At 44.4% G+C, this 15,248-nt stretch overlaps 1 protein-coding gene across 1 annotated transcript in view; it reads right to left on the bottom strand.

Moving 5' to 3' along the window:
- The window catches only part of IGF2 (insulin like growth factor 2), a 36,831-nt gene that overhangs the window by 14,431 nt on the left and 7,152 nt on the right, over nt 1-15,248 (bottom strand). The window contains exon 2 of the mRNA XM_054025760.1: nt 6,010-6,172. Within this exon, the coding sequence (XP_053881735.1) occupies nt 6,010-6,172 (163 nt within the window). The remainder of the gene's footprint in view (nt 1-6,009; nt 6,173-15,248) is intronic.

Consider the following 15,248-nt stretch of genomic DNA (forward strand, 5'->3'; position numbering starts at 1 on the left):
CACACAGGGTTTGGTGTTTTGACATCCAACTCGTTTTAGAGAGCTGGTTTTCTGCCACTCTCTCCTCTCATCAGCCTCAGAGGAAAATCTTCACAAGTGTCTTGCTCAAATACAACAACAGTCCAGAAGTCCTGCAAGATCACTTAACCTCTAGGGCCAGATCCTCAGCTGGTATAAATTGGCAAAAGCTCCACTGATCTACACCAGCGGAGGACCTGGCTACAAAGGGGAGAGGTTTATACTACATTGTGAGAGGGTCATAAGAGTTTTCATTGCAAAATGTTTTCAGGGTGTCTCTCCCCAAATTTCCCCCTGAAATGATTTGATGAAGGGAAAAAAAAATCACATAGTTCTGAGATATGCGAAAAAATGTACATCCTCCTTCAGCTGGTACCATATGTTTTTTCTCTGCACCGCAAAACACCTTTGCATCCTCTCTTGCTAAATACAGAAATGGAGAGGAGCTGAAGCAGAATCCCAGATCAAAATATTCTCCCAACCCTTCTCCCCTGGGGGTGCACAAGATCTAGATTTAAATATTAAGGCTTTAGCTCATTTCCATGCAGAACAGAGAAAAACAACATCTCCACCCCACCCACGCCCCCATCACCTTAAACCAGTGGTTTTCAACCTTTTTTCATTTGCAGACCCCTAAAAATTTTCAAATGGAGGTGCAGGCCCCTTGGAAATCTTAGACGTAGTCTGTGGATCTCCAGGAGTCCGCAGACCACAAGTTGAAAACCAATGGCTTAAACCAAAAAAAAATATCTAAAGGGTGTGGGGTTTTAAGGCCTGGAGTTAGGAGTACACCCAGAAGAACTGTTGCCTTTGGACTATTCCTGCAGATCTCATTCATCTGTGAATTCCATTTAAACATCAGTGGGCTTTTTCACAGAGTTTTCTTCAAGAGTAAGGGCTACAGGATTGGGACCCTGGGGAGCAACAAGTACATCTTCTCCATTTCCGTTTATCGCTGTTGGGCGACAGTAGCATCCGGACCCCATAGTATTGCATGCTACACAGGCAATGCCAATCCCTGTCCCACAGAGCTTACTGTCTAGGTAGACAAGAGAAACCATACCAGACAAAGCAAAAAGTATTTTTAAAAGTGCAAAAAACTTTTTTATGGTTTATATAAAAAGAGATGGATTTCTCTCATCGATCCCGTCCCCTCAGTCAAGCAACGCCAGCACCAGGACTGACTCAGTGTGTCATCCTTCTGTACTAACAACCCAGCAGAATTGTTCCTCTGGTAACTAACCAGGCACCACCATTTAAGTTCATTTCAACACCAATAAGCTCTGTGATAGTTTGTATTTCTTTTAGAGCCTCGGCTCTTGGGAGTCATGATTAATATTTATTATTTGTAATATGATGGTGGCTAGGAGCCCCCAGGCATGGACCAAGACCCATTGTGCTAGGCACTGTGCAAATACAGACCAAAGAGATGGACCCTGCCCCAAAGACCTTGCAGTCTAAGTAATCTCCCCTTTCCTGTCATTCATAAGTTTCTCGCTCTTGTGCAGAAGAGTTTGAAAATGTGAGTCCTAAAGGCTCCGAATCCAGAAGGCATATCAGAAAGAACCCAATGCTTATTTTTAAGATAATCTCATTATTTATGAACACCTGAGGTTGGGGATTCTGAGTCTTCCAAGTTAATTTAATTTTTAGTCCCATATAGTAACCATCTACCCTCCCCCGGTGTACTTCCCTGCTTCAACAGATAAATGCATTGACCCAGCTCTCCATTGCTTTGCACCCTTGTACTGGCAACGACCCCTGTCTAACGTGGGTGTAAAGTGGTTGCCATTCTGATCTGATGGGATCTTGCATCTACCATGCACTGGTGCAAATGGCAATACCACAGTGCAGGGCAATGGAGAATCAGGCCCAGGATGTTTGAGAGGTGCTCAGACACTACAGCAACCAGGGCTAATGGAGGCACATAAATGCAACAGTGCTGTGCCTCCCAGCGATGCCTGCCTAGTGCTTTAGTTTTCATTGACTTTTTAAAAATTATTTCCTTTCATACTGATGTAAAGCAGGGGGTTCCTATGAAAATCCCAGTGCTGGAAGAGAAGCAATGCATGAAATAAGTCAACACATTTTAATGTTTAGACCTTTCTCTGATAGATGCAGGTGGAGCTCATCAGTGTGTGGGGGGCCAGATTATCCAACAGGTTCACCTCCCCTGTATGCATGCAAATGCTGGGCTTAATTTGTGCCGGGGCTTGCCAGAGCTCAGCCCCAGCACCTCTAGGCCTGGCAGTTCGTAGCCCCAGCACTTCTGGGCTTGCTGCATCAGTTATGAAAGTAAAAAAAAAAAAAAAAAAATTGCTTGAGCCCTGGCACCTAATTGCTTGAGCTCCGGCACCTCTTTCATTACAAATTAAGCACTGTTTAAACGGCATGCTAAGCAGCCAGTGTTCTCAACGAGAGCTGCTCGGTGCTAAGCAGTTATGAAAAATCTGGCCCCAGTTTTGAAAAGTAAAGCCAGAATTTTCCGAATACTCAGTTCAGCACAACGAGCAGGAGATAAACTAAAGAGAAAGTTCCTTAGAGCATTAGGGTGCATTCTAACTCGGATGCCACTGAGGGCTTTTTCAGAGCTAATAAGCATGTTTCTATGCTATGCTCCTCTGTGCCCAGTGTCTCAGTATAGTGACATGTTCCCATGACTTGCCAGGTGTAATTTGATTTACATTGCGGGTCCTATGAAGCACCCCTTGTTAGGTGGTAAAGGATTAACATGGGCTTGGGCTGGTTTTATTTCCTCTCCCTGGGCACAGGGACCCTTCAGAAAAATTGAGAGAAAAGAGTATTTGCCACTTGGCATGAAGCTGCTTATCTGCCTTCAAAAGTGTTTTTATTTTGGACTGGAAGAAAGGGTTACTTGAGGTGAAAGGAGGTCCGTATGTCAGCAAAACAAAAGCCCCATTCCCTTTCCTCCCCAGAGAGGGGGAGGGGAGAAAGATGCACAAAAGGAGAGAGACAGACACTCAACTATATATAGACAGAGAGGAAGAGGTGTTAGACCCAGACAGAGTTATCCTCTTCACAATTGGCTAGTAAAGCAAGTCTCTGGTCCTATAGTCTCAGCAGAACTTTGGCATGTGGTCTGTTGACAGAAGGAAATGTGGAAGGCAGAAGATGAGAACAGAAAGAGTAACTAGAACTGCAAACTCTTTCAGCTACACTAACCAACAGAAAGGAAGTGCTCCAAACCAGCTTCCAGAACTGCAGCCCCTGGAGCACTTGCTAGTGGTCAGCAGAGAAGTAGCTGGTGACATGGTGAAAGTTTATGATCAGCTGCTCAATCACACCAGTGCAGCTAAAAATACATACTTAATATTACACTGCTGTGCCCCTGGGACAGCCAGTCGAGGGACAGTGCATCATATTGTGTCCAGTTCTGGGCACCACATTTCAGGAAGGATGTGGACAAATTGGAGAAAGTCCAGAGAACAGCAACAAGAATGATTAAAGGTCTAGAAAACATAACCTATGAGGGAAGATTGAAAAAATGGGGTTTGTTTAGTCTGGAATAGAAAGGATTGAGAGGGGACATGATAATTTTCAAGTACATAAAAGATTGTTGCGAGGAGGGAGAAGAATTGTTCTTAACATTTTGAGGATAGGACAAGAAGCAATGGGCTTAAATTGCAACAAGGGAGGTTTAGGTTGGACATTAGGAAAAACTTCCTAACTGTCAGAGTGGTTAAGCACTGGAATAAATTGCCTAGGGAGGTTGTAGAATCTCCATCATTGGAGATTTTTAAGAGCAGGTTGGACAAACACCTTTCAGGGATGGTCTAGAATCTAGATAACACTTAGCCCTGCCTTGAGTGCAGGGGACAGGAGTAGATGACCTCTTGAGGTCCCTTCCAGTTCTATGATGTTATGATTCTATACCACCACGAATTGTAGGTGAGGGGTCCAGGAGACAATCTCAACGTGGCTTGCACTATGAAAGTTTTGGAACCTCCTTCTGTTCCTGTGAGATGAGGCAAAACAATAGAGCTGATGCGACATCAGTTGAGCTGAACCAAACCTCAAAGTTCAGATCAAAACACTTTGGGGGTGGAGATTCAAAGGGGAGATTTGGGTTCTTCTTTAAATGTATCAATTCCCCTTCCCCCTGGAAACGGAGATTGAGATATCAATATTTCAGAAAGCAATTTTCCCCTGTATCTCAAAATAAATCCTATACAGTTGGTTACCAATTTAGATAGGCTAATTAGTGGCAATTCTCAAAGTCAGATTGGAGGTAAGGGAGGGGAGAATTTATAACAGGGAGTGCATTTGCTATCTGCATCAAATTCATTAGTTCATCTACCTTTACCTCTCCTGGCCATCTTCCTACCAATTATACTTGTCTTTCAGTGTTACTCCTGAACTTAGATTAAAGCAGTTCAGTCAGCAAGCAAATAGCAAGATGTAAGTATTCTTTAATTGGGGGAGGGAGAAATAGCGTTCTTTGATTGAAACACCTAAACAAGACTCTTGCGACAAAGTCAGGGTGCAACTCTACTGAAACCAGTGGAGCTGCATCCTCACTGCAGAAATGAATTTGCCCAATGTAAGGCTGAAGGGATGAAGTGTGACCCTGTCTACATAAGGAAAATGGCCTGGTGCTAACCATAGTATGTTCATCCTTCCTCTCCTTTCCCTCCTATACCTCACAGGAGTTGAATCCTTTAGCTGCTAGTATCAATGGGACAAAATGATGTGATATTGTTAAGGAAAGGGGATGGTCTAGACAGTATTTGGTCCTGCCATGCGGGCAGGGGACTGGACTCAATGACCTCTCGAGGTCCCTTCCAGTCCTAGAATCTATGAATCTATGACAGTGTGATGTGATTGGGTCTCTATCATACTTCCACTAATGCCGCTGAAGACATTTTTGCCCTGTATGCCAGCAGCTAAACAATTTGTTTTTTGACACCAGTTGTAGAGCAACAGGGTGGGAAAGGACTATTAACCACTATTGTCAGCAGTGGGTCATTATCCATGCTTGGGGGTCTTTGAAATTCACTGGGAGTGGCCGGAAACAGACAAATGCAGACAACCAGAGCTGCACAGATAAAAGGAAAAAATGAGTATTTCCTCTTAAATCAATGTATATTGTTATTGGCAGCTTTTGTCCGTAAGCCTCAGGTAAAACTGTAAGCGGAATGCCTGATTGGATGTGTGTGTCTGGGTGTATGTACAAGCTTTCACCCATGCAGGGCACAGATTGAGCATGCAGTAATAAAACAATGGCTTAGGAAAATCGTTATGGCAATTGCATTCTTGCTCCAGTATGATCAACTTCCCAGCAATCTCCCTGCTCCACCTCGGATATGGGAGTTTTCTGCCCAGCGAGTACTCCTAGCTTAACAGGCAGCTTCCTTTTGACACTTCTGGCACATCCACATGAAAAACAAGGGCTTCCCCCAGTATGGTAGAGTCTTCATCACACCTGGGGCCTGATTCCCTGGTCTTGCTCCTTGGGTAGTCACTTATACCTGCACAAAATAGGTGTAAGATGCTACAATTTTGATTTGTGTAGGATTTGACACCTTCCACTTTATACTGGTGTAAGTGATGACACCAAAGAGCAAGAGAGTAGAGAACCTATGCCCTCGTGTCTCATCACAACTGCTAATGTATTTCCCATAGTCTTCACTTTTTGGGTGGTGCACTGAGCCAGGGTAAGTTATGTTAGATCTAATGCTCGGCACATGGGGGTATTGATACCAGAGCATGCACCTCCAGTCAGAGAGATCTTTAGAATGAGCTCTGTCTCCCTGGAAATGAGCTGAATCCTAGTAGTGTGAGCTGCCCATCAGGGACATAGGACCACTGCTCTTAGAAGTCACCTGTTCATCCACAGGGATGAAGCATGTGTGATTGTGTCTGCACTAATGTATCTTTGGAGGAGAACATTTCCTGCTGCATGCCCCTCTGGCTTCCCTGATGCACAAGTAGCCAGTCAATGCAACACAAAAAAATGCCAGAGCTACTTACTGAAGTAGAAACCCCTGTCCCCACAGACAAACTGCAGTGTGTCTACTAGTTCCCCACCACAGAGCGTTTCAGCAGTGCCATATGCCAACGTGGAGTCCACCGTGTATGCCAGGAAGGTGAGTGCGAGCAGCAGTATCCGCCTAGAGGCGCACATCCTCTGCACCTGAAAGACACAAATTCAAAATGTTAACTATGGTGCAGAACCCCACTCAAGTGTTCTCAAGGCACCAAGCACAACATGCATGTGTGCATGCACAGGAGAGCTTGTGACTGTTTGTGTAAGGAGAAGCATGTGTTCTTTAGCTTATTTGCGATGGATTCAGACTCTTCTGACAGTGGTTAAAAACAAGAAATTGCCAGACAACATTCATCTTGCCACTTCCATACAGCTGGCTCCCGCAAAGTAACACCTCCTTTCAGTCACCCAGAGAAGATTCTGCCTCTGAGGGAAGTTCCCATTTTTGTCACAGCCAAGGACAGGTGGCCTTAGTTGCTGCCATTAGATGTTTCTTCTCCTTTTTGCTCAGCCAATCTCAGGGGCCGAGCTTTGAATACAATCTTTGGGAGACTAAAGGTGGGGTTACAAAGAGATCCCTTAGAACTGCCATTCTCTTCCTTATGGAAACACCACATTAGTCTTTCAGACACCAAAAGTTAGGGCTCAAGGCATCGTAGGTAGGGCTAAGTTTTCTACAGCAATAATTTAAACTGTGATTCTGTGTGACTTATGTGCTACCATTTCTCTATTCAACTCCAGCCATGAACCTCAGTACTGACCTGCTGTATCCCCCTCTATTCCAGTCCCAGGCCTCTGAGCATTGACTGCCAAATGTGGGGGGGGGGGGGGGAGAGGGAGGGGAAGCTGGTTGTGGTGGTGGTCATGCAGGCCAATAGTCTAGGGTTAAACAACCAACTAATCTTATTTTATTTGTGGCCTAAATCAAGATTTGAACCCAGATCTCCAGAAGGTTTAAAGGCCAATGCCTAATGCCCTCCATCACAAAGTCTGTACCTCAGATTCCCCACCCTAGCATGTTAGGGCCTGATTTTGATTCCACATGGGGGTGTATGTAACTCCATTAAGTGCTACCACACACCTTTGGGTGGTCTTAGGCAAGCCTCTTTATCTCAGTGTCCCACGTTCAGCCTCTTTAAAATGGGGCTGATACCACCTCTCAGGGGTGAAGAGGCTAAACCCATGCATGACTGGAGACGGGGATACCTCAGTGATGAGCACCTCCAGAGATGAGCACCTCCAGAGAAAACCCGGATATAAAGCAGCATGGTGAATGTGGCTGCTGAAATCCAATCAGAACTGCAGGGGGAAAGAATGGCAAGATGGCAACTGGAATAAGGCAATTTTGAGGTCCAAAGTTAGTGTGAAAAAAATGCTGTATTATCTATGTACTACTTAGGCTCTCATCTGAACAACTCTTAATTATTAATGAATTTTTATCCAGCTCACTCTGGTGAAGCAGCATGGTTTTATTCCTGTTTTACAGATGGGGAAGAGAGGCCTAGGGTAGATTAAGGAGACTTGCCCCGGGTCACATAGGAAGTCTGTGACTGAGCCTAGAACTGAATTCAAGTCTCCTGAGTACCAACCCAATACCCTATCCACAAAGCCGTCCTTCCTACCAACTTTCATAGTAGAGTATCGCTCAACCCACCAGTGATAGAAATAATCTGACCTTACAATGGTTACTAGTCCCTTTTAGATTATGAAAAAATAAAAGACCATTTCTACGTGGGCCAAGCATGGTGGGGAAATATGAAGGGGAGCCGAGGACTCCTCCAGTGAGTGTCATCTTTTTCCTGTTACAATTTTAATGTTTGATTTCTTATTAGAGATGGACCTGAACCAGACACCCGGCTCAGAACATCCCTGACCTAGTTCTGTGATTCAGGCCTCGTTTCCTTGACCAACACATGATTTTGCTAGCTTGTATGAAGACATGTTCGGAAGAAGCTGCAAAGAGAAAGATGCACATCCTATCCTCATTTGCTGGTCCAAACAGGAGGTATAAACTGATATGATCTGCCACTGTCCCTTGTAGTTCTGGCTTGTGCTCCCACAAGCCAGTACAGTGGGTACTCCTTGTTAGTCTTCCTAACCTGGCAACACTCCTAAAATGCTCCTATTGGAGCCATGCTGCTTCACCAGAGTGAGCTGGCCAGATATCTAGGCTGGCTTGTAAAATTAAAAAGATAATAGAGGAGTTTTTAAATTAAGGGCTGGCTGACAGCTGACAGGTGCGGAGGAGCACAAGGTTCGGACAGACACATCCCTTAAGGGAGGATTTATTAAAGGGGATACTCTAAATCCTAGTAAGGAGGAGAGGATAGAAGTTGATAAAGTACAGGTTGGAACTGAAGAGAAACAGTCAAACAAAAGAGTTCTATTCAGTTACATCATAGGAAGGCAGACAACTAAATATTAACACATTTTATAAGTGCTTGTATACAAATGCTAGAAGTCTAAATACTAAGATAGGTGAGCTTGAGTGCCTGGTATTAAATGAGGATATTGATAATAGGCATCACAGAAACTGGGTGGAACAATGCTTATCAATCCGTCAGAGTAATGCCAGGGTACAAAATATATAGGAATTACATAGTACATAGCACTGGTGGGGGAGTGGCACTATATGTGAAAGAAAGCATACAGTTGAATATAGTAAAAATCTTCAGTGAATCAAACTGTACCATAGAATTTCTATGGATAGAAATTCCATGCTTGAGTAATAAGAGTATAGCAGTAGGAGTATACTACCGACCACCTCACCATGATGGTGACTGTAATTGTGAAATGCTCAGGGAGATTAGAGAGGCTACAAAAAAAAACAAAACAGAAAACTCAGTAATAATGGGGGATTTCAACTATCCCCATATTGACTGGGAATGTGTCACCTCAGGGTGGGATCCAGAGATAAAATTTCTAGACACCATTAATGACTGCTTCTTGGAGCAGCTAGTTCTGGAACCCACAAGGCAAGGCAATTCTTGGGTTTAATCCTAAATAGCACATAGGGTCTGGTCTAAGAGGTGACTACAGTTGAATCGCTTGGTAATAGCAACCATAATTTAATTAAAGTTAACATCCTTGTAAAGGGGAAAATACCAAAGAAACCCGCCACAGTAGCATTTAACTTCAAAATAGGGGAACTACACAGAAATGAGGAGGCCAGTTAAATGGAAATTAAAAGGAACAATCACAAAAATGAAACACACACACACACACCCCATAATAGAGGCTCAAACTATATGTATACCACAAATGTATTAAAATAAGTAAGAGGACCAAAAAATTTCCACCATGGCTAAACAGAGTAAAAGAGGTGGTTAGAGACCTCTTTTAAAAGTTAGAAGTCAAATCTTATTGAGAAAAATAGAAAAATGCATAAGTTCTAGCAAGTCAAGTAAAATTAGGCAGGCCAAAAAAAAAAATCTGAAGAGCAACTAGCAAAAGACATAAAAACTAAAAACAATTTTTTTTAAGTACATCAGAAGCTGGAAGCCTGTCAAACAATCAGTGGGGCCAAAGGATAATCAAGTAGCAGTCAGGGAATTCTTTGCACTGGTGCCTTTATTGCCGAGGATGTGAGGGAGATTCCCATACCTGAGCCATTCTTTTTAAGTGACAAATCTGAGGAACTGTCCCAGACTGAGGTGTCAGTAGAAGAGGTTTTGGACCATATTGATAAATTAAACAATAAGTCACCAGGACCAGATGGTATTCACCCAAGAGTTCTAGAGAAACTCATATATTAAAATGCTGAACTATGAACTGTGGTATGTAACCTATAGATTACATCAGCCTCTGTACCAGATGACCTGCAGATGCCTAATGTAACGCCAATTTTTAAAAAGGGCTACAGAGGCAATCCTGGCAATTACAGGCCAATAAGCCTAATTTAAGTACAAGGCACATTGGTTGAAACTATAGTAATGAATAGAATTATCGGACACCTGGATGAACATGGTATGTTGAGGAAGAGTTAACGTGGCTTTTATAAAGGGAAATCCATGGTTCATCAATCTATTAGAATTCTTTGAGGGTGTCAACAAGCACATGGAAAAGGATGATCCAGTGGATAGAGTGTAGTTGGACTTCCAGAAAGTCTTTGACAAGGTCCATCACCAAAGGTTCTTAAGCAAAGTAAGCTGTCACAGGATAAGAGGAAAGCTCATCCATGGATCAGTAACTGGTTTAAAAAAATAGGAAACAAAGGGTAGGAATAAATGGTCATTTTTCACAGTGGAGAGAGGTAAATAGAAGGGTTCCCCAAGGATCTGTACTGGGACCAGTGCTGTTCAACATATTCATAAACTATCTGGAAAAAAGGGGAAAGAGTGAGATGGCAAAGTTTGCAGACGATCTAAAATTACTCAAGATAGTTAAGTCCAAAGCTGACTGCAAACAGTTACAAAGCGATCTCACAAAACTGGGTGACTGGGCAACAAAATGGCAGATGAAATTCAGTGTTGATAAATGCAAAGCAATGCACATTGGAAAACATAATCCCAACTATACATACAAAATGATGGGGTCTAAATTAGCTCTTACCACTCAAGAAAGATCTTGGAGTCATTGTGGATAGTTCTCTGAAAACATCTTCTCAACATGCAGCGGTAGACTGTGATGGGGTGTTTACCCCACACCAGAAAGAAAGGGGTTAAAAGCAGCCTAGGGAGGCTGTACAGGAAGCAGTCAATTGGAGGGATACTGCACAGAACAGCCAATCCCAGTGGGCTCACATAAAATGAGTTGCAGGGCCAGAGTAAGTCAGTTGCTGCAGGGAGCCCAAGGAGGGTTCCTAGCAGTCTGTAGGAAGGTAGCACCTTGGACAGAACAATTGCTGGCAGGGACCAAGGGAGCTCTTGGCTGGCTGCTGGGACTTGCGGGCTGGAGGCCTTGAGAAGAAGGCAAAGAAGGGGCTGGAGCCATGAGGAAGTGGCTCAGGGGACTTAAGCAGCACTGGTGGAGAAGTTAAAGAGAGGCAGCTGGATGCTGCTATCTACAGGGTCCCTGTGCTGGGACCTGGAATAGTGGGTGGGTCTGGGTCCCCCCACACTCACCAATGGGGAAGTGGCTGGACTGTAGAACTTTGAGATACTTCCCCCTGGAAAGGAGACAACACGGATGGTGACATAGCTGGAGGGCTGAGTCATAAAGAGGATGCTGTGGCTCCTGGACTAAGGAGAAGGCAGTGGGGGAGGCACCACCAGGAGCGGGTGCACTGGCTGAGAGAGCTAATCTCTGAGACGGCCAGCAGGAGGCGCTGCTCTGGTGAGTGAAAAAACTAGCAATGTTAGGAACCATTAGGAAAGGGATAGATAATAAGACAGAAAATATCATAATTCTACTATATAAATCCACAGTACACCCATACCTTGAATACTGCATGCCGTTCTGGTCGCCCCCATCTCAAAAAAGATATATTAGAATAGGAAAAAATATAAAGAATGGCAACAAAAATGATTAGGGGTCTGAAATAGCTTCCATGTGAGGAGAGATTAAAAACACTGGGACTGTTCATTTTAGAAAAGAGAAAACTAAAGAGGGATATGATAGAAGTCTATAAAATCATGAATGGTGTAGAACAAGTGAATAAGGAAGTGTTATTTACTCCTTCACATAACACAAGTACTGGGGCCACCCAATGTAATTAATAGGCAGCAGGTTTAAAACATACATAAGGAAGTCCTTCTTCATACAATGCACAGACAACCTGTGGAACTCATTGCCGGGGGGGGGGAATGGGGGGGGGGGGTCTGTGAAGGCCAAAAGTATGACTGGGTTCAATAAAGAATTAGATAAGTTCATGGAGGATAGGTCCATCAATAGTGAGGGTCAGGGATGCAACCCCCTGCTCTGGGTGTCCCTAAACCTCTGACTGCCAGAAGTTGGGATTGGACAACAGGGGATGGATCACTCAATAATTGCCCTGTTCTGTTAATTTCCTCTGAAGCATCTGGGACTGGTCATTGTCAGAGACAGGATACTGGGCTAGATGGACCATTCGTCTGACCTCGTATGGCCGTTCTAATGTTCCTATGATATTTAGAGTCTGACCCTGCACTACTGAGGTCAGTAGGGACTTCAATGGGGATCAAGCTCTTAGTCACTTACTGAGGTTTTGGCCTGCACAACGCCTCCATTGAGAAGCACCAGGAATATCACTGAGCCATGATTTCATTTTCATACACTCTTCCATGCTAGAGTTTCAAAGTAGCAGCCGTGTTAGTCTGTATCTGCCAAAAGAACAGGAGTACTTGTGGCACCTTAGAGACTAACCAATTTATTTGAGCATAAGCTTTCGCGGGCTACAGCTTATGCTCAAATAAATTTGTTAGTCTCTCCAAGCTAGAGTGTTTCCTATGAAAAGGCTTTCACCTGATTTAATGGCCTGGGCTGGGAGTCGTGACCAATGCTCCCTGTGATCTCTAATTAGCACAATTATCCCATTTTTATGAGGCTTCTGATTGCTTAACGTCCCCTGGGCTTAAGCTAAGCTTGCAGCTCATCACTAGGGCAGCAGGTGGTGTATAGGCAGTTTCATTGCACACGCAGCTGATATGGGGCTTAAGGACAACCAAATCATTCCCCTCTTCCAATTAACCTCCCACTCACATGAGCACCATGGTTAACCAAGAAACTTGTCATCAGTTCCTCCTCCCCCCCATCCCACTACAGTCAGTTCCTCAGAAGGAGATTGCTTAATTTTGTGTTTGACAAATCTGGGCGAAAAAACAACCCTCTGCAGAAGGACAAAGATATCGGGCTTTGTCTGTCTCCAAATCTTGGAAGAACCCTGATAAAATCCTCTCCCAAACCACAAGCCTGTATATTTTTACCTGCAATATTAGCTAGGGTCACACTTTAAGAAAATCTGTCAGGCAAGCAAGTGACCCCCCCCCCACGCTGCCAGTCAGCACTGTGGGACTGCTCTGAAAGATGCCATGCACAGAGAGCCTCACTGTTTCACAACCCAGAGATAAGTCATGTCCAAAACACATGGGGTAGCTGCTCTGAAATGAAGGTCACTTCCTCCGATCCACCCCTCTCCAAGCAAGCCAGTATCCAGCTACCTACTTCCATCCCCATCCTAACCACACAAGGGAACCAATGGGATATTCTGAAGTGAGTTAGTGCTAGACCTATCGGTTCCTCTCTGGTACCTATAGTCTAAACTCATTACAAGTCCTCTGCCCAGGCAGTGATACCCTCCACCCCAGGCAGGTGGCTTGACAGAGAACAGGGGAGAGAGCTCCGTTCCTACCCACCTGTGTGCACTAGCAGAGAAAACAGAGCAGCAAGTAGCCACAGAGCCCCGTGGACTAAATACCTCCATGGAGTTACTCCAGTGACTTGTATTCAGCTCTTCGCCTCCCTGCCAGAGCCTTCACCTTAACCAAAGAAGAAGCTGTGGACTAGTCCCCAGCAGAGTTGCCCACAACTGGTTTTTCCCTTAGTGTCCCCATCCCTACCATGTACCATGAGAGAATAAAAACATACCGGGAGGGAGAGTTTGTCAGCAGTGCGACCTGATACACTCCAGTTCTGTGGGAAAACACTTCAGTTCCTTTGGAAAATGCCAGCACCTCCAGACTTAAATTACCTCTGTTTTGTTATTTAGTGCTAAGCTGCTCCCCCCCCCATCCATTCTCCTCATACAGGTGAGGAGACAATCAGAGTAAACTCATGCCATCAGTTTACTCTCCACCCTAAAAATGACCCAGTGACTCAGGTACAGAGCCCCTTTTTAATGTCCTGTATTAAAGGCTGCGAGGACAGAGATGGTACTGATGATGTAATCTAACCCAATACCGATATGGTCATGTGTGATCCAATGAACTGCCTAGTCTGTAACCCCTCCTCTCACTTTGAATACTGGCTCTTTCCAGACAGGTCTCAGGGTGATTTTCACCTTGTGTGTATATTTTTCCCCTCCCTTCCACAGAACAATGTAATGAGAAACCAGACAGGCAAGCAAGCAAGCAAAAAGCATATTTACTACCTAGTGCTGCACTTTCTCCCTGGTTAAAGCAGCTGCAACACTACACAGTCCCATAGACCTTTATTTATCCATTTGCCATGTTTATTCTCTGGAATACCCAGCAGGCTTGACTGCATGACAAGTTCTGTATGGGCCTTCTGACCTCTGTGACATTGTCACTTGCAGAGTGCCTGGAGGTCGTTCAATGTGCTCTCTTTCCTCTCCAGTTACATCCCACCCCAATCTGGAAGGGGAGAGGTGTTTCAGGGGTCACTTCCGCAAATGTACAAAGCCTATCTTTTTCTGGTTACAAAATCACTTTGCAGGAGGAAGCCTCCTAAATTCCAGTCGGGAAACGCTGCCCGTTGTTGTTGGAGAGATCTAGGTTCAGTTCCTAGCTCTGCCACAACCTTGCTGTGTGACCTTGGGCAAGTCTCTTAATCTTCCCTTGCCTTAGTTCCCCACTGGTGAAATAGGGATGATACTGCCTTTCTTCCACCTTTTGTCTATCTTGTCTATTTTGACTGTACGCTTTTCAGGGCCGGGACAGTCTCTTACTGTGTGTATAGGATTTAGCACAATGAGGTCTTAGGCACTAGTAGAATACAAATAAATTAGGCCTGAAAATGGCTGGCAATATTCAACCTACTCAGGAAGTTTTTCTGGCTAAGATGTAAGGTGCATAGCACCACGTCGGGGCGGGGCGGGAGGGGGGTCTTCACTAGAAAAAAAAGAAAATCAACCCGTTGTACTCTTGTGAAATGAGGTTGTCTCAGCTGTGTGTATAATGCTGTTTCTTCTTGCCTGCATGGACACGAAGTCAAAGAGTCCTTACCAGGGTTAAACAATTATACTAGAACGTCATTATAATATGATTTTCTCTACACACAGACAAGTAAAAATCCACCAGGTTTAGAAAGATTGTTGGGCCACAAGCATGTTTTATACAAGTTTAAACATGGTTATTTTTTGTAGCGTAGTGTCCCTCGAGTGGCTAGTTTTACTGTAACATTTGTCTTTGGCTGCTCGCTCTCTCCTCAGTTCATTGTAATTTCTCTGCTCATTCAGCGACAACTGCTCCCGCGCAATGTTTCCACACTGTTCAGCAGAGGAGCTGTTCCTCTACTTGTGTGCATCAGTGTACAGGGGGAGAGAGAGGGAGACTGAATATCCCTCTCCCCTTCAGAGAAAGTCAGCCCCCTAGGTCGGGGTCTAACAGAGAAGCAGCATGGGGAGAAG

This window comes from Malaclemys terrapin, chromosome 4 (genome assembly GCF_027887155.1).
Source record: "Malaclemys terrapin pileata isolate rMalTer1 chromosome 4, rMalTer1.hap1, whole genome shotgun sequence".
Classification (NCBI taxonomy): Eukaryota; Metazoa; Chordata; order Testudines; family Emydidae; genus Malaclemys; species Malaclemys terrapin.